Source organism: Phyllobates terribilis, unplaced genomic scaffold (genome assembly GCF_046119375.1).
Source record: "Phyllobates terribilis strain yellow unplaced genomic scaffold, ASM4611937v1 Scaffold_1__5_contigs__length_1240528914, whole genome shotgun sequence".
Classification (NCBI taxonomy): domain Eukaryota; kingdom Metazoa; phylum Chordata; class Amphibia; order Anura; family Dendrobatidae; genus Phyllobates; species Phyllobates terribilis.
In genome coordinates, this window is record NW_027362761.1 from 889,342,740 (window position 1) to 889,361,777 (window position 19,038).

General features: G+C 43.4%; 1 protein-coding gene across 4 annotated transcripts in view; it reads left to right on the plus strand.

Annotated features, from left to right (window-relative positions):
* LOC141154249 (bifunctional heparan sulfate N-deacetylase/N-sulfotransferase 4-like) overlaps positions 1–19,038 on the plus strand; it is a 920,299-nt gene that overhangs the window by 465,346 nt on the left and 435,915 nt on the right. For all 4 annotated transcript variants that reach the window (XR_012247418.1, XR_012247419.1, XM_073639869.1 and 1 more), the window contains exon 5: positions 9,899–10,084. Coding sequence is in view for 2 of the 4 variants with exons in the window: in XM_073639869.1 (XP_073495970.1) it covers positions 9,899–10,084 (186 nt within the window). In the remaining 2 variants the exon portion in view is untranslated. The remainder of the gene's footprint in view (positions 1–9,898; positions 10,085–19,038) is intronic.

A 19,038-nucleotide genomic window follows, 5' to 3' on the forward strand; every position in this document is an offset into this window, starting at 1 on the left:
CACGCTAAAAAAAATGGACATGTGCTTCATGGGCAATCGGACATGGGCCTCCTCATGCTAAGCCAGGATTTCCGGCGCTGATGAGATCCCGGAAGGTTCTGCGCAAGTGCCTGTTATGCCATGAAGTCTTTATGATGATGGGTGATGGTGAGGAGCATAGGGGCCGGAGAGATGATCGGTAAGGTGAGCATAAATATATGTATATTTTTTTCATTTATCGATGGCCTATTACAGTTCAGAAGAATGGCATCCACTTGCCACCATTTTGCTGAATTCGCAAATGAAGCGAACAACAAAAAATCTACATTTTTATTATTGTAGATTTTTGTAATCACTTCCACTCAAATATAATACCTCGTCTCTAGTCCTAAGTAATCAAGTTGGGTGAGTTCATGGAATTTTGTAAAAATTCAACAATTTCATGTTTATGTGTACAAATCTGAGAGAGCAGATTTACAACACCAACACTAATATGCACATAAATTAAAAAAAAATATCAAAAGGATAAAAAAATACAAGATAGAGATTGCAGTAAACATTTTTATTGAGAAAATTTGACCTCAAACAGCACATATTTTGATTAGATAGTTAACTGCTCATATTCTCTTAAACTTGTCTCTTATAACTTGGTTATAACTAGTGATGAGCGAGCACTAAAACACTCGGGTACTCGTTGCTCTGGTCGAGCAAATTGGAATGCTGGAGTGCTCGGTCCGAGTAACGAGCCCAATGTAAGTCTATGGGAAACTTAAGCATTTTTCCAGCGGCACCCCCCTCCCCCGGCGGTTTACAGAGGGCCTAAAAACTGCCCAAATTGATGGGAACAGTGCTCAAATGACATGGGAACAGCATGGGAGAGACCCCAGGAAGCATCTCTGACTTCCAGGTCACTGCTGTCAACAACGTTGTCAGAGGTATTACGTCACTTTTACAGACTCACAATAAAACATACAAAAATGAAACCAAAATGGATTTTCCTGGGAAAAATGTTAAGGAACATCCTTTCCAGGGTAATGACTTGTTTATAAGGCAAAATAAATAACCAAAAACCAAAATGCTCCTCCACACTTTGGGCTTTGTTCACACGTACCATTTTTGATGTGTTTTTGCACTTTTGTATTGTGAAAAATGCATTTACCAGGAAATGTAATTTTAACATTTTACTACCTTATCTGGCCATGTGGTGTGTGACACATTATCAGACACATCCTGTTTCATTTATGAAGGAGGGACTCTGAAAGTCACAAACACTATTTTTATAAGGCCATCAGGTGGCCCTTACTATTCTTAAAGGGCCAGCAGTTGGCAATGCTTTGTTGTTCCCATTATTAAAGAGTGGGCCTCCTGTACTGTTATTGCGTATGCAGTGACTGCAAGGACTGCCAAAAATTTGGATGCACCTCAATACCCCTTTGAAGAGACATAGAGGAGGGTCTCTTTAAAAAAAATATTCCCATTATAAAGGAGTGGGTCTCCTATAGTTGTAATACCCATGCAGTGACTGCAAAGCCTGCCAAAATTTTGGAAAAAACCCAATACCAATTTAAAGACACATAGAGCTGGGCCACAGTAACGACATGTTCCCATTTTTAGTAAGTGGGTCTCCCATATTGTTTTCCTATGTAGTGAATGCAATGGCTGCCAAAAATTTGGAGGAACTCCAATGTCCCTTGCAAGAAACGTAGAGGTCGGAGGGCATCCTGAAAACAATGTTCCCATTTTTAAGAAGTGGGTCTCCCATACTGTTTGCCTATCCAGTGAATGCATCGGCTGCCAAAAATTTGGAGGAACTCCAATGCCCCTTGCAAGAGACGTAGATATGGTAATATGGTAGATATGTGGTGATATGGTGGTGGAGAATGAGGATGAGGAGAAGGAGGAGGACAAGAGCAAATAGACAAAATCAGGAAGCTTATACCCATGTCTCGGTGTGAAGATAGAGGTCCATGCGAATAGAGTTAGACCTCCCAAAAAAAAGCACTGTATTTGAGTTTATGCTGCGCTGCTATCTTTCGGTGGTGTAGAGAAGTCTGGCCCAATCCAGCCCTCGTTCATTTTTATAAGCGTCAGCCTGTCAGCCTGTCAGCATTTTCAGTTGACAGGCGGATGCGCCAAATCGGTTATAATTCTACCAGTGGCAATAAAACCCCTCTCTGACAAAACGCTAGCGGCAGGGCAGGCCAGGACCTCCAAGGCATAGAGAGCCAGTTCATGCCATGTGTCCAGCTTGGATACCCAATAATTATAAGGCACAGAGGAATCACGGAGGACGTTGGTACGGTCGACAAGGTACTCCCTCAGCATTTTCCAAAACGATTCCCTCATTGTGAAAGTACCCCGTGCCTCAGGGCCTGTGCGATGGTAGGGTCTGAGAAAACTGTCCCAGAACTTTAACAGTGTTCCCCTGCCTCTGCTGGATTGCATTTGTGTCTTTCTCATCTCTACTTCATGGTTGTCCAACGAACATTAACCTCTGCCACCAGTGTTTTCAGATGGGAAGTGTTTTAATAATTCCGCAACAAGGGCATTTTGGTACTGCCCCATTTTATTAGGCCTGTCCGACAAGGGAATAAGAGACAGAAACTTCTCCTTGTAGCGTAGGTCTAGAAGTGTCACCAACTAGTAATGACTGTCACCCAAAATTTTGACAATGCAAGGGTCATGGGAAAGGCAGCGTTTCATAAACTCAGCCTTGTGTGCCAGACTGCAAAGAGGCAAGACTTCCGTGTTCTCACCAAGAGGACGACTGACCATGCTCTCCTCCTCATCCTCCTCCTCTTTCTCCTCCTACCTGTCCTCAGGCCATCCACGCTGAACAGACGGTATGACAGTTGTTCAGTTAGTACTGTGTATAGCACAGGAAACTAGCTCCTGTTTTTTCTCCTCCTTCTCCTCCTCATTGTCACCCAATCCACGTTGGGATGAGATGAGGCTAGGCTGTATGGAATCACCCTGTATGGTTCCTTGCTCCATCTGATCTTGCTCCTCCTGCAATGCATCCTCTTTAATTGTGAGAAGAGGGCATTTCAGAAGACAGAGATGCGGGATGGTGACGCTAATTATGGCATAATCACCGCTCACCATCTTCGTGGACTCCTCAAAGTTTTGGAGTATGGTACAGATGTCTGACATTCATGTCCACTCCTGAGGTCTTATGTGTGGAGTCTGACTTGAATACCGATGGCCGTGTTGATGCTGGTAGTAAACAATTGCCCTCTTCTGCTCACAAATCTTTCCCGACATCTGCAATGTAGAGATCCAATGAATGGGGACATCGTTGGAAGCTGCTAGCACAGCTGAAGCACGACAAAGGCGGAGGATGCTGTAGCTGATTTTCTAAAATGGGCACACTTTGAAAAGCAGATGCGACACATCTGGGTAGGTTTTGAGAAACCGCTGAACCACGAGGTTAAGCACATGGGCCAGGCACAGTAGGTGTGTGAGCTCGCATTGCTTCAGAGCCACCACCAGTTTCCGAGTATTGTCACACATGACCATGCCTGGCTGTAGGTTCTGCGGTGTCAGCCACAGATCTTCCTGCTCTTTCAGAGCTGTCCACAACTTTTCAGCGGTTTTTGGTCTGTCACCTAAGCATATTAGCTTCAGCACAGAATGTTACCTTTTGGACGAGCAGTGCTGCAGTGCTTCCAGCTTTCGACTGATGTGATCATTTCGAAGATGGATGCTGAAGAGGAGGAGGAGGTGCAGGTGCTGTAGATTGTGGGGGCAACCCTGATTGAACCAGGCCTGCAATCCTCGAGAGGATTAACCCAGTGTGCCATCAGCAAGATGTACCATCCCTGCCCACAAGTACTTGTCCACGTGTCCGTGGTTAGGTGGACTTTCCCTGTAACTGCACTGTTGAGGGCACGGTTAATGTTGTGGGACACATGCTTGTGTAATGTGGGGATGGCACACCAGGAGAAATAGTGGTGGCTGAGTATCGAGTACCGAGGGATGGCCACCTTCATCAGGTTGTGGAAAGCTTCCGTCTCCACGAGCCTAAAAGGCAACATTTTGTGCGCAAGCAGTCGTGAAATGTATGAATTTAGTAGTGTGGCCTGTGGGGCATTGGCTGTGTATTTTCACTTGTGTTCCAAGGACTGGGGTAGGGACAATTGAATGCTGTGCTTGGACAAGGAAGCGGACATGCTTGCTGATGGTGCTAGTTGAGAGTGCAGGGTGGGAGGCAACTTCGCATGAGCCATGGACACGGGATTGGCATGCACGCACAACAGTGAAAGAAGCAGAGGTGTCACCCACAGACACTGCTTCTGAACCCTGGGGTTCGGACCACTTAATCGGGTGCTTTGCTGCCATGTGACTGATCATGCTGGTGGTGGTCAGACTGCTAGTTTGGTATCCCTGCTGATGCTGGCCTGGCAGGTGGTGCAAATGGCCTTTTTGGGGTTATCTGCAGTCTTTAAAAAACAACCAGACATGGGAAGACCTAACATTTGTACTGGCAACTTCTGTCATGTTGGTGTTACGAGGAACACTTTCCCACCTTGTGTCTGCAGCCACCACACTGCTTCTTGCAGTCTGTTGTGATGCTACGCCTCCCTCCCCCTGTGTGCTGCTGTCCTCACTCTGCATGTCCCGCTGCCAGGTCAGTTACTATATTATCCACCACCTCGTCATCCAATTCCGCACCCTGGTCTTCCTCCTGACTTTCTGGCAATTGTGTCTCATCCTCATCATCATCATCATCCACCTCTTGCAACAGTAATTGCACTTTCCCACTGTTGCCTTCATGAGACCGTGGCTGCTCAAATATTTGGGCATCGCTACACAGGTTCTCCTCTTGACTCGCTTGATGCTGGCCGGGCAAGAAGCCCGATTCTACAAATGGAAAAGTGAACAGCTCTTCTAAGTGTCCAAGTGTGGGATCAGTTGTCTCCGGGCACTTGACATGGTGGGAGGAAGGAGGATTAGGGTGAGGAATATGCAGTCCAGACTCAAGGCTACTGAGACTTGGCTGTGTGGAATACAGGGTGGTAGTGATGGTGGTAAAGTGACTGGAAGCATTATCTGCCATCCAACCAACAACCTTTTGTCATTGCTCTGGGATTCAATAGTGGTGTGCTGCGGTCCCCTAGCAATTGGCACAGAAAGGTTGGGCGACAAGATGTGGGTGTTTAGTTTATTATGGCACAATTTCAGCTTGCCCACGGCCTCGGCCTCTGCATGCACAATCATGTCCACTTCTTCGTCCCATGCCACGCACCTTGCCCATTTTAAATGGGGGACAATATTTTTCATGTTCACTAGAAATGGCTGATTTTGGAACACTGTTATATGTGAAACGTCTGACAGAGAACCACAGTTTTAAATAGCAGGCCTGTAATTTACTAATATTATTCTTCACAGAGACCTAGTGTGAATAGCTTGACCGACACATTGCAATGAAATGGAAGGCAGAAATGGCTGATTTTGGATCACTGTTATATGTGATATGTCTAACTGGGAACCACGGTTTTAACCCCCTTACCCCCGAGGGTGGTTTGCACGTTAATGACCGGGCCAGTTTTTACAATTCTGACCACTGTCACTTTATGAGGTAATCACTCTGGAACGCTTCAATGGATCCCCCTGATTCTGAAAATGATTTTTCGAGACATATTTTACTTCATGATTGTGGTAAAATTTCGTCGATATTACTTGTGTTTATTTGTGAAAAAAACTGAGATTTGGCGAAAATTTTTAAAATTTTGCAATTTTAAAAATTTTAATTTTTATGCCCTTAAATCAGAGAGATATGTCACACAAAATAGTTAATAAATAACAATTCCCACATGTCTACTTTACATCAGCACAATTTTGGAACCAAATTTTTTTTTTTATTAGGGAGCTATAAGGTTAAAAGTTGAACAGCAATTTCTCATTTTTCCAACAAAATTTACAAAACTATTTTTTTAGGGACCACATCACATTTGAAGTCACTTTGAGCGGTCCTTATGACAGAAAAGACTCAAAAGTGACACCATTCTAAAAACTGTACCCCTCAAGGTGCTCAAAACCACATTCAAGAACTTTATTAACCCTTCAGGTCCTTCACATGAATTTTTGGAATGTGGAAGAAAAAAATTAACATTTAACTTTTTTCACAAAAATGTTACTTTAGACACAATTTTTTTTATTTTCGCAGGGGTAACAGGAAAAAATGGACCCCAAAATTTGTTGTGCAATTTCCTTTGAGCACGGAGATACCCCGTATGTGGGCAAAAAACACTGTTTGGGCGCACGGCAGGGTCCGGAAGGAAAGGAGTGCCATTTGACTTTTTGATTGTAAAATTTGCTTGAATAATTAGCGTACGCCATGTTGCGTTTGGAGAGCCTCTGATGTGCCTAAACAGTAGAAACCCCCCACAAGTGACACCATTTTGGAAACTAGACCCCTCAGGGAACTTATCTAGATGTGTGGTGAGCACCTTGAACCCCCAGGTGCTTCACAGAAGTTTAGAACATTGAGCCGTAAAAATAACATTTTCACTTTTTTTCCACAAAAATGTTTTTCAGCCCCCAGTTTTGCATTTTCATAAGGGTAACAGGAGAAATTGCACCATGCAATTTGTTTTGCAATTTCTCCTGAGTAAGCAGATACCCAATATGTGGGGGAAAACCTCTGTTTGGGTGCACGGCAGGATTTGGAAGGGAAGGAGCGCCATTTGACTTTTTGAATGTAAAATTTGCTTGAATAACTAGCGGATGTGCCCCTGATGTGCCTAAACAGTAGAAAACCCCCCACAAGTAAAACCATTTTGAAAACTAGACCCCTCAAGGATTTTATCAAGCGGTATAGTGAACATTTTGAACCCAGAGGTACGGCACAGAATTTGATAACATTAGGTCATCATTTTGAATAATTTGTCATTAGTCTTGAGCGCAAGTGCTCGCCACTTGAGTTTGTATCGGGTACTCCGGTATGCACCATCTATCGCGCATGCTCGAGTGACATGCTAGAGTCCCTGCTCACATGTTTCTCATGCGGGGATCACTCGTGCATGGCAGGCAATTCCCGCAAGGTTTTTGTGGCCACGAAGCATATGGGGCAGAGACTCGAGCATGCATACCCGAGCACCCGATGCAAACTCAAATTGCGAGCATATCATCAACCCTAGCTCAACCCTAACCCTAGCCCAACCCTAACACCAACCCCAACCCTAACCCTAGCCCAACCATAGCCCTAACCCCAACCCTAGCTTAACCCTAACCCCAACCCTAACCCTAGCCAAACCCTAACCCTAGCCCAACCCTAACCCTAGCCCAACCCTAACTCTAACCCCAAAACCTAACACAACCCTAACCCTAGAGTTTATTTTTTACGCCGTTCCTGTGTGGTATAATTGATTAGACGACTTTATTCTTCGGGTCGGTTCGATTACAGCGATACCAGAATCATATTGGGCTTTTATGATTGACAGCTGTCACACATTAAAAGATGCATTTTTTGGAAAATCTAGTTTTTGCATCGCCATATATTGAGAGCTATAATTTTTCCATATTTTGGCCAACAGAGTCATGTGATGGCTTATTTTTTGCAGGACGAGTTGACGTTTTTATTGTTACCATTTTCATGCACGTGAAATTTTTTATTCACTTTCTATTCCGATTTTTGGGAGGCAGAATAAACAAAAACCATCAATTCCGGAATTGTTTTTATGTTTTTTTTTATGCTGTTCTGCATGTGGTAAAATTCATGAGGTAGCTTTATTCTTCGGGTCAGTACGTTTACAGCGGTACCACATTTATATTGTTTTTCTATGTTTTGGCGCTTTTATACAATAAAAGCTATTTTATAGAAAAGAATATTTTTATGCATTGCTTTATTCTGAGATCTAAAGCTTTATTTTTTGGCTGATAGAGCTGTATGGCAGCTTGTTTTTTGCTGGACAAGATGATGTTTTCAGCGGTACCATTTTTATTTATATTCGTCTTTTTGATCGCGTGTTATTCCGTTTTTTGGGGGGTATGATGATAAAGTAATGTTTTTTTCTTCGTTTTTTTTTTTACTGTGTTCACTAAAAGGGTTAACTAGTGGGACAGTTTTATAGGTCAGGTTGTACTGGATGCAGCGATACCAAATATGTGTACTTTTATTGTTTTGTTTTTTTTCATAATAATTTTTATTGATGGGTACATTATATTTTTATTTTTGGTGGATTATTTATTTATTTATTTATTTTCTATTTTTTCAAATTTTTTTTTTCTATTTTTAACACTTTTTGGACTTTCATACTTTGTCCCACTATGGGACTTTCACTTTTTACATTTTAATCGCCTGTATAGCATAAGGATGGAGCACCATCCCTGTGCTATACAGGCTGTCAGCGCTGCAGATGCAGAAGATACTTTGGTCATGCATCGGGTCGTCATGGCAACACCCGGGAAGCCACAGCAGACAGCGCTGGCGACTGGGAGAGGAGATGAATATTGCGATCACCTCCCCTTGCCCCTGCAATGCTGCAATCGACTTTGATTGCCGAATTGAGGGGGTTAATGTGCAGGGAGCAGTGCAGGACCCTGCACTTAGTACCGGGTGTCAGCTGTGACTATCAGCTGACACCCCGCGGCGATCGCCCTGAACCACTTGTGTGTGGGTGCGATCGCCATATGAACTAAAAGTACGTCATTGGTCCAATCGGCCCAGGTCACCATGACGTACTATTAGGTCACACGTCAGAAAGGGGTAAAATAGCAGGCTTGTAATTCACTAATATTATTCTTCACAGAGACCAAGTGTGAATAGCTTGACCAACACACTGCAATGAAATGGAAGGCAGAAATGGCTGATTTTGGAACACTGTTATATGTGATATGTCAGACAGAGAACCATGGGTTTAAATAACAGCCCTGTAATTTATTAATATTATTCTACACAGAGACCTAGTGTGAATAGCTTGACCGACACACTGCAACAGAATGGAAAAGGAGGCCAATATTTTCCATGTTCAGTTCAAATTTCTGAATTTTTATAGCTGAAATATGGAACAGATCTGGCTGGATTAATATTTTCCATGTTCAGTTCAAATTTCTGAATTTTTATAGCTGAAATATGGAACAGATCTGGCTGGATTAATATTTTCCATGTTCAGTTCAAATTTCTGAATTTTTATAGCTGAAATATGGAACAGATCTGGCTGTATTCTGCAGTGCTAACAAGCAAATGGAGCAGAAAAATGGTGTACTCTGTATTGTTTTTAAGCAAATAAGCAGGATTAAGATAAAAAAAAAATTGCCCTGGCCCCTGATACCTTGGGCTATGTCTACAAATATCTGTAAGAACAGCAGCAGCAGGAACATGCTATGGACCCTCTTGCACTATATGCACAGCAGTCTGCCATATGTACTGCCTGCCGGCCTAACTCCTGCTCTCACCTTCACTTCTGAAAATATGTACCTGGATTAGTCCTCAGAAGGACTGTTAGTTCACATGGATATATAGATATATGTTGTGGAATACCTATACTAACTCTAAACAAGCAAATCTCTCCCTAACACAGCAGCAGCTCTCCCTACTTGGCCTGATTCCGGGGTAGACTGTGACGAGCATAGAGGTGCCAGGTCTGATATAGAACTGATGACGCTGTGCGGCCAGCCAAACACTGTAATGCTCACAACCAACATGGCTATGGCATTACAGTGCATGGCACGAAATCCCGTCCGAGCAACCAGGAAAAACTCGCTGAGCTTGTCTAGTACCGTGATGCTCAGGAGAGTACCGAGCAGTGGCGAGCACGTTCGTTCATCACTAGTTATAACATGAACTTTTATGTTGTCCAATCTGTGATGCGGATACCTTTGGACAGTAATGGCTCTCATTAATTTTGAAGTGACAAGGGTTGTTTTGCTTTTAGAAGTGTAGAAATCTAAATCACAATGTTCCTTTTTCTTTTAGGACCATGGTATTCCAACAAACATGGGTTATGCAGTGGCTCCACATCACTCAGGTGTCTATCCAGTACATGTGCAACTATATGAAGCCTGGAAGAAGGTATGGGGCATCAGAGTAACAAGCACTGAAGAATATCCTCATCTAAAACCTGCACGGTACCGAAGGGGCTTTATACACAATGGCATAATGGTAATTATGCATATATTTTTAAACTAAACTGATCTTATCTTGTTAACACATTTAGTTTTTTACATGTAGAATGTCCACTGTTAACAAATACTATATTCCTATAGCTCCCAAATTTATATACAGTAAGTAGGTTAAGACTCTATGCTAAAATATAAGACGAAATCATTGGCCCATTCAGTGCCTCAGTTTTTTTTGTGATTTTAATTGATATATTATTATTTTAAATTAATTGTTTTCTTATTTTCAGTATTAGGATGTATGAACATTATGGGGGAACCTCTTCAGGTTTACTTTCCATAATGAGGTCAATTGTGGGGTTTCTGCTGTTTTGACATGTCAGGGCCTCTTCAAATGTGACATGACAACCGTAATCTATTCCAGTAAAAATTGATCTACAGAATTCAGTTGGCACTCCCCTATATCGAGCCCTGCCATGTGTCCAAACAGTAATTTTCCACCACACATGGGATATCGGTGTACTCAGGAGAAATTGTAAAAAAAACCTTATGGTTAATTTTCTCCTGTTAACCTTGTACAAATGAAGAATTTGGGGCAAAACCAACATTTTTGGGGTACAAATGTATTTTTCCATTTTCACAGCTCAACGCTATAAAATTTTGTGAAGCACCTGTGGGTTCAACGTGCTCACCACATCTCTAGATCTATTCCAGTAAATTTTGCACTCCAAAAGTCAATTGGTGCTCCTTTTCTTTCAAGCCCTACTGTGTGCCAAAAGAGTAGTTTTCCACCACATATGGGGTATTGGCATACTCAGAAGAAATTGCTCAACAAATTTAATGGTCCATTTTCTCTGGTTTCTTTTGAAAAAAATGAAATATTTGGGGCAAAACCAACATTTTGTGGGAGAAATGTATTTTTTCATTTTCACAGCTCAACGTTGTAAAATTCTGTGAAGCACCTGTGTGTTCAAAGTGCTCACCACACCTCTAGATAAGTGCCTTCAGGGGAGTAGTTTTCAAAATGAAGTCAGCTGTGTGGGATTTCCACTGTTTAGGCTATGTGCCCACGATGCAGAAATGCTCAGGATTTTTTCCTGAGTGTTTCTGCATCTCCCTGGCAGAAAAAAACGCATGCGGATTGTACTTGCATTTCCGCATGCGGGTTGTCAAGCGCTTTCCAAGCGATTTTAGCATCACTTGGAAAGTGCTTGACAACTCGGTCACACTATATAAATCCATGCAAACAGCATGGATTTATATAGTGTGACCCGAGAGAATGTCAAAAAATAAAATAAATGTATACTTACCCTCCGATGGCCTCCGAGACTTGCTGGTCTTCTGTGCTGGCTGCCGGCTGATCGTGGTACGCTGTACTGAAGGACCTGCCGTCAGATGACTATGACGTCAGCGCAGGTCCACTTTCTGACTCCGGAGGGTGTGGACATGCCTGTCTGCCTCTCTGCTAGATTGTGGAGACAATACGGCGCCGGACTACTGGCAGCCCATTGCAGCAGCAGAAGCTTCTACTTTATTTCAGTTACAGATTTGTTACAGTTATTTTATTTTATTATTTTATTACCTTCTTTGGATTGCAACGTTCCTGTATACTCATATATTGGGGATGGAAGATACAACACTTCCCACACTATCAACTGCTGCTGGGCACACAGCACGAGATCTGCACCTGGATCTTCTTCCACCACTTACAAGTCTCCTGCAGGTACAGACACTCTGGGGCACGCAATACGGACCATCTCAGCTAATGCTACTGAAGGATGCATGCTGCTACCCACAGCCTGTGACAGGGATACAGCCATATGTGAGCGGTGGAGGTCACTGCATACGATCTGCCATGGAGAGGACTGGTGTGACGGGTGGAAACAATGACGGGATGGTGGACCCTAGGTCTGTTGCTAAACGAGCAGTGTATTCTAGGGATCGTCTTCTGGAATTGCGCAGGATAAAGTCTTCTCCAGCAGTGGAAATACTGAATGTTCCATGGGAAATAAGGAGACCTTTCCGAGGCTGCAGAGCAGGCAAGAAGATCAAGTCCTGGAGGAGAAGGTTTAAACCAGTGGTCCCATCCATTATCATGGGTAACGTACGATCGCTGGGAAATAAGTCGGATGAACTGCTGGCTCTGAGTAAGACCCAGAAGGAGTTTAGGGAATGCAGTCTCATGTGCTTTACAGAAACCTGGCTGCATGAGGAGGTCCCAGATTCATGTGTCTCGGTACCAGGGTTTCAAATGGTTCGGGCTCATAGAGAGAGAGTTAGATGCGGCAAGAAAAAAGGTGGAGGAGTGATACTCTACATTAACAACAGATGGTGCAATCAGGGGCATGTAACTGTTAAGGAGAAACATTGCTGTCCAAATATTGAACTGTTAGCAGTGGGCCTCAGGCCTTACTATCTGCCTAGAGAATTCACTCTTGTTATTGTAGTTGTGATGTATATACCACCATCTGCGAACCCAGAGGCTGCTGGGGATGTGTTGTCAGGGGTGATGGCCCGGCTTCAGACTAAACACCCAAACTCTCTAACTGTAATTTCTGGGGATTTCAATCGAGTAAAGATCTCATCTGCAATACCAAAGTTCTATCAATATGTCAAATGTCCTACACGGGACAACAACACACTGGATCTCCTCTTTGCTAATGTTAAGAATGCTTATTCATCGGCTGCATTACCCCACCTGGGGAAATCTGACCACAACCTCATACTATTGTCTCCTGCTTACCAACCAGACGTCCGTAAACAACCAGTGACAATTAAAAAGATAAGGAAGTGGTGTCCAGCAGCAGAGGAGGCATTACAAGACTGCTTTGATTGTACAGACTGGGAGGTGTTGTGTACCATGAAAGAGAATTGTGATGTTAATGAGATTACTGGCAGAGTTACTGATTACATCAACTTCTGTATGGACATAGTAGTACCTGTTCAAGAGATTCGGTGTTATGCAAACAATAAGCCATGGATTACAAAAGAGTTGAAACATTTACTAAACATGAAAAAACTGGCTTTTAAAAGGAAGGACAAGGAGGCATTGAAAATTATACAGCGAGACCTAAAGGGGAAAATTAAGATTGCCCGTGAGGCATTCAGAGTTAAATTAGAAAATCAATTTGCACAAAAAAGCTCCAGAGAGGTGTGGGCTGGAATGAAGCTAGTGACTGGGTTTAAGGCAAGGTCGGAGCAGGGGGGTGGTGGACTTAGAATGGCTAATGAAATGAATGAGTTCTTCAATAGATTCAGCAATAAAGGTGCGGTAGCAGCAGGGAAGGGGGAGGAGGCCGGGGAACAACTAGATAAATTAACAGGGGGTGAAATAGATCATTTCTCGGTCTCCAAAAATGACGTGAGGGACCAGTTTAGTAAGCTGGCCATTGGCAAAGCAGCAGGGCTTGACGGTCTCAGTCCACGTGTCCTCAGAGTGTGTGCAAATCAGTTGTGTACTGTCTTCCAGCATCTCTTTAACCAGAGCTTACAATCAAAGAGAGTACCAGTGCTATGGAAGACTTCCTGCCTGGTGCCGGTTCCCAAGACTACCTTCCCGGCTTCCCCGGGGGACTATAGACCGGTGGCCTTAACATCGCATGCGATGAAGTCCTTGGAGAGAATAGTACTTGCTCACTTGTGTCCGAGGGTGATGGCGCATACTGATGCTCTTCAGTTTGCGTACCGGCAGGGACTGGGGGTGGACGATGCTGTAGCATCTCTGCTACAAACAGTACATTCCTTTTTGGACAATGATGGAACCACTGTGCGTGCTTTGTTCTTTGATTTCTCTAGTGCGTTCAACACATTACAGCCACTCTTACTGCGTGGAAAGTTGATTAAAATGGCGGTGGATGAGGGACTTGTGAATTGGATAATTGACTACCTGTCGGATAGGCCACAGTTTGTTAGGTGGGGGACAGCTACATCAGATAGTGTACTGAGCAGTGTCGGAGCCCCGCAGGGAACAGTGCTGTCGCCATTCCTCTTTACATTGTACACAGCTGACTTTCAGTATAAATCAGACCGTTGTCACCTCCAGAAGTACTCGGATGACTCTGTGATAGTTGGCGGTATTGGGAAGGACCGGGATGAAGAGGAATATAGAAGGGTGGTTGCGGACTTTGTAGTATGGTGCCAGGCTAACCATCTAGAACTAAATGTTAAGAAAACCAGGGAGTTGGTGATGAGCTATGGAAGGTGCAAGAAGGTATGCCTACCTGTTACCATTGACGGTCAGGATGTGGAGATTGTGGACAGTTTCAAATATTTGGGGGTTTACCTGGATAGCAAGCTAGACTGGAAGTGCCACATGGAGAAGGTCTACAAGAAGGGGATGAGTAGATTGTACTTCCTAAGGAAGTTAAGGTCTTTTAATGTGTGTGGCAAAATGCTTGAGGTGTTCTACCAATCCATTGTGGCTAGTGCCACCTTTGCGGCAATAATTTGCTGGGGTAACAGTGTGCGTGTTGCTGACGCCAACAAGCTCAACAAACTTATAAAGAAGGCTAGCGCGACGGTGGGCCTACAGCTTGGGACTTTTGAAGAGGTGGTAGAGGATAGGATTAAGAAGAAGTGCAGAGCTATAATGGGCAACAACACACACCCGCTTTATGAACTGTTTGCGAAACAGAAGAGCACATTCAGCAATCGCCTAATACAACTAAGGTGTAAAAAGGAAAAATACAGGAGATCGTTTGTCCCAACAGCTATGGGGGTGTTTAACAAATGTCTGAAAAGCAATGTCTAAAGCATTCCAAATGTTATGTTATCATATGTGTCATGTTCGAGATCTGTGTTCTGCTGCTGTGATACCGCAATTTCCTCCGGGATAAATAAAGTATATCTTATCTTATCTTATCTGCCCGCGATCTATCAGCAAGCACAGGGAAGGAGTCCGGGGGCCGTCGGAAGGTGAATATAATCTTTATTTTTAATTTTATTATTTTTTACAGCTTTTAATGGTACCTGGGTGTGGAGGAGAGTCTCCTGTCCTCCATACCCGTTTACCATCCGCACATTAGAACGCGCCAATTATGCTAGTACAGATGCAGTCTTGCGGAATTGGCGCATTATAATGCAAGTCAATGGCGGCAAAAACACAGCACTTCCGCAAAATAATTGGCAGTGCTGCACTTTTTTACGCAATGATAATCCGCAGCGGAAATTTCCGCAGCATGTGCACAGCACATGCAGATTATCATTGGGGGACATGGCAGGCCTTCTACAATGCGTTTTTTAAGCGTTTCTGCAGCGTTTTTGTCGCTGCGGAAACGCTTAAAAAACGTATCGTGGGCACACAGCCTTAGACACATCAGGGGCTCTCCAAACACGACATGGCATCCGCTATTGATTCCAGCAAATTTTGCTTTCCAAAAGTCAAATGGTGCTCCTTCCTTTTTGAGCCCTGTCTTGCACCAAAACAGTAGTTTTTCACCACATATGGGGTATCAACATACACAGCAGAAAATGGTCCAAATAATTTGTTGTTCTATTTCTTCTGTTAGCCTTGTGAAAATGCCAAATTTGGGGCTAAATCAACTTTTGGGAGAAAAAGTAAAATTTTAATTTTTTCCTTCCACACTGCTTTAATTTCTGTGAAGCACCTGAAAAGTTAATAAACTGAATGTGATTTTGAGCACTTTGAGGGGTCCAGTTTTTAAAATGGTGTCACTTTTAAGTATCTTCTGTCACAAAGGCCCCTAAGAGTCATGTTAAACGTGATGTGGTCCCTTAAAATTGGTTTTGTAAATTTTGTTGGAAAATTTAGAAATTATTGATCAATTTTAACCCTTCTAACTTTCTAACAAAAAAATTATTGTTCAAAAATAATGCTGATGTAAAGTAGACATGTGGTAAATGCTATTTATCAGCTGTTTTGTGCACCAAATATACCATATTTTTCGGACTATAAGACGCTCTTTTTGCCTCCAAAATTTTGGAGGAAAATGGGGGGTGCGTCTTATAGTCCGATTGCTGGGGGTGTGAATATATATATGGGGTGTGGGGGGAGCTGTAGTGGTGGAGGAGCGGGGCACAGCAGGCATCAGTTGCCTGCTGCAGCCTACACTGTCCCCGCTGCTAAAGAAAATGAATATTCACTGACTATTCATGCTCCTTAATAGCAGCACACAGTGTAGCCGCACTGCGGCTCCTGCTGCTGCCGGAATCGCCTGTGCACGCTGTTAAAGGGTATGAATATTCAACCTCTCTCCACGCCCAGGGGCGTGGGGAGGGGGTGAATATTCATGCCCTCTAATGAGCGGGTACACAAGATAGCCGGCTGCAGCAGGAGCCACAGCGCGGCTCAGCTGTGTGCCGGCTATGAAGGAAAGTGAAGTCACTGCTCCCCGCACACACAGTCCCGGCGTGGGGAGCAGTGACTTCAGGCAGCTGATCTCTCCTTGTGAGCCGCACATGGCAGTGATGTCATGAGCGGCTCAAATAGAGAGATCAGTGCAGGCAGACAGGACGCAGTGCTGGAGGAGAGAAGAGAGGTGAGTAGGAGTGTTTATTTTTTTTTATGTGCAGCATGTTGGGATTTAGGGGGACCATGCATACTAGGATAGGGATTAGGGGTGCCATGCATACCAGGATAGAGAATAGGGGTGCCATGCATACCAGGATTGGGATGAGGGGTGCCATGCATACCAGGATAGGAATGAGAGGTGCCATGTATACCAGGACAAAGATGAGGGGTGCCATGCATACCAAGATAGGGATGAGAGGTGCCATGCATACCAGGACAGAGATGAGGGGTGCCATGCATAACAGCACAGGGATGAGAGGTGCCATGCATACCAGGATGGAGGGGTGCCATGCATACCAGGATGGAGGGATGCCAGGCATACCAGGATGAGGATGGGGACCACGTATAAAAGTAAGGGAGGGGGCATATATACCAGGATGGGGGATATTGTCAGAATTGGGGGACATTACCCCTATACCAGTGTCAGCAGAAGACCCCCTCCCCCTAAAAAGTGCATCATGACCACATTTTTTGCTTACATTTTTTTTTATTATTTTCCTCCTCTAAAACCTAGGTGCGTCTTATGGTCCGGTGCGTCTTATAGTCCGAAAAATACGGTAACTATCTGGTTTAAGGGCATAAAAATTCAAAGTTTGAAAATTGCAAAAATTTCTAACATTTTTCACAAAATTCTGATATTTTCACAAATAAAAGCAAAAAATATTGACCTAAAATTACCACAAACATAAAGAACAATGTGTCACAAAAAACAGTCTTAGAATCACTGGGATATATTAAAGCATTCCAGAGGTCATACCACATAAAGTGACACTGATCAGAATTGTAAAATTTGGACTGGTCAGGAAGGTGAAAACAGGCTCGGGAGTGAAGGGGTTAAATTCATATCTTTGTTGTAGAAAAGCAATTTTTTTTTTTTTTTAAATCCTCTGCACTATTTTCATGCTAAAATGCTAGAAATGGTGCAGTGGGACTGCACTGTTATAGCTCTCCAGCCTCTTTCCCTATTTCTCTGCACGCTGCCAGCCTCTGGTCATTGATTGACAGGTAACTCATACAGTGGGTACGAAAAGTATTCGACCCCTTTAAATTTTTCACTCTTTGTTTCATTGCAGCCATTTGGTAAATTCTAAAAAGTTCATTTTTTTTCTCATTAAAGTACACTATGCACCCCATCTAGACTGAAAAAAACAGAAATTTAGAAATTTTTGCAAATTTATTAAAAAAGAAAAACTGAAATATCACATGGTCATAAGTATTCAGACCCTTTGCTCAGACAGTCATATTTAAGTCACATGCTGTCCATTTCCTTGTGATGCTCCTTGAGATGGTTCTACTCCTTCATTGGAGTCGAGCTGTGTTTAAATAAACTGATAGGACTTGATTTGGAAAGGGACACACCTGTCTATATAAGACCTCACTGTTAGAACCTTGCTGTTAGGTTTTTTTTCCTTTGCTGGTCACATGACTTTGTTGGCCTATTTAATCCTGCTCCGCCCTTCTGGCTTTGCTGGACTTCATTGTATATCTACTTTCTAGCTAGCCTGTGCTCTGTATCTAACTCTGTTAGTTTGCTTGGTCTTCGGACCTCTATGTTCTATCTATTTTGTTTGTTCGTCTGTCTGCTACTATTTCTGTTAGGAGGTGTCCCATATTCCTCCCAGTCCTTAGTACTTGTAGGGATTCCCTCCCCACATCTATAGGTCTTCGTACAGACTAGATTAGGACTTTAGCAGGTCTGATCGCAGGATCAGGTTCCCTGTTACATCGTAGGGATTCAGCTGAGTCTTATAGTAGGGACAGATCTCCTCTCTTTCCTTAGCTTTAGTAGCAGAACATAACAGTAAGTCCAGCCTGCAAATTCTCTAAGGAAAGATTTTTCTGTTCCATCATGGTGTCGGTTCAGGATTTGGCTCATCGCCTGCAGGGACTCTCTCTGGAGGTGGCCGAACTCCGTCAGCACGTGAGTAACTGTCCTGGAGCACATTTCTTGGAGCCTAAGGTATGTTTGCCGGATTTATTTTTTGGTGAACACCGAGAATTTTTTTCATTTAAAAATGCTTGCTTATTGTATTTTCGTTTGAGACCTAAGTCCTCTGGGGATGAATCCCAGCGCGTAGGGTTCATAATGTCACTTTTGCGCAAAGAGCCTCAGGAGTGGGCCTTTTCTTTGCAACCTAGTGATTCATGCTTCAGATCAGTGGATAGTTTTTTTTCTGCTTTGGGACTATTATATGATGATCCTGACCGTGTCGCATCAGCTGAGACTGAGTTGAGACGTCTAAAACAAGGATCGGGTAATGTGGAAAAATATTGTACACATTTTCGTCGTTGGTCCACTCAAACAGGGTGGAACGATTCTGCTCTGAAAAGTCTATTTCTTGCTGGGCTCAGTGAAAGGGTTAAAGACCTGCTAATTGCTTATCCTACACCTGAGGATTTGCAACAGGCTATGCAATTAGCTATACGGGTGGATAGAAGACTGCGTGCTAGGGTTAATGAGAGCAAAT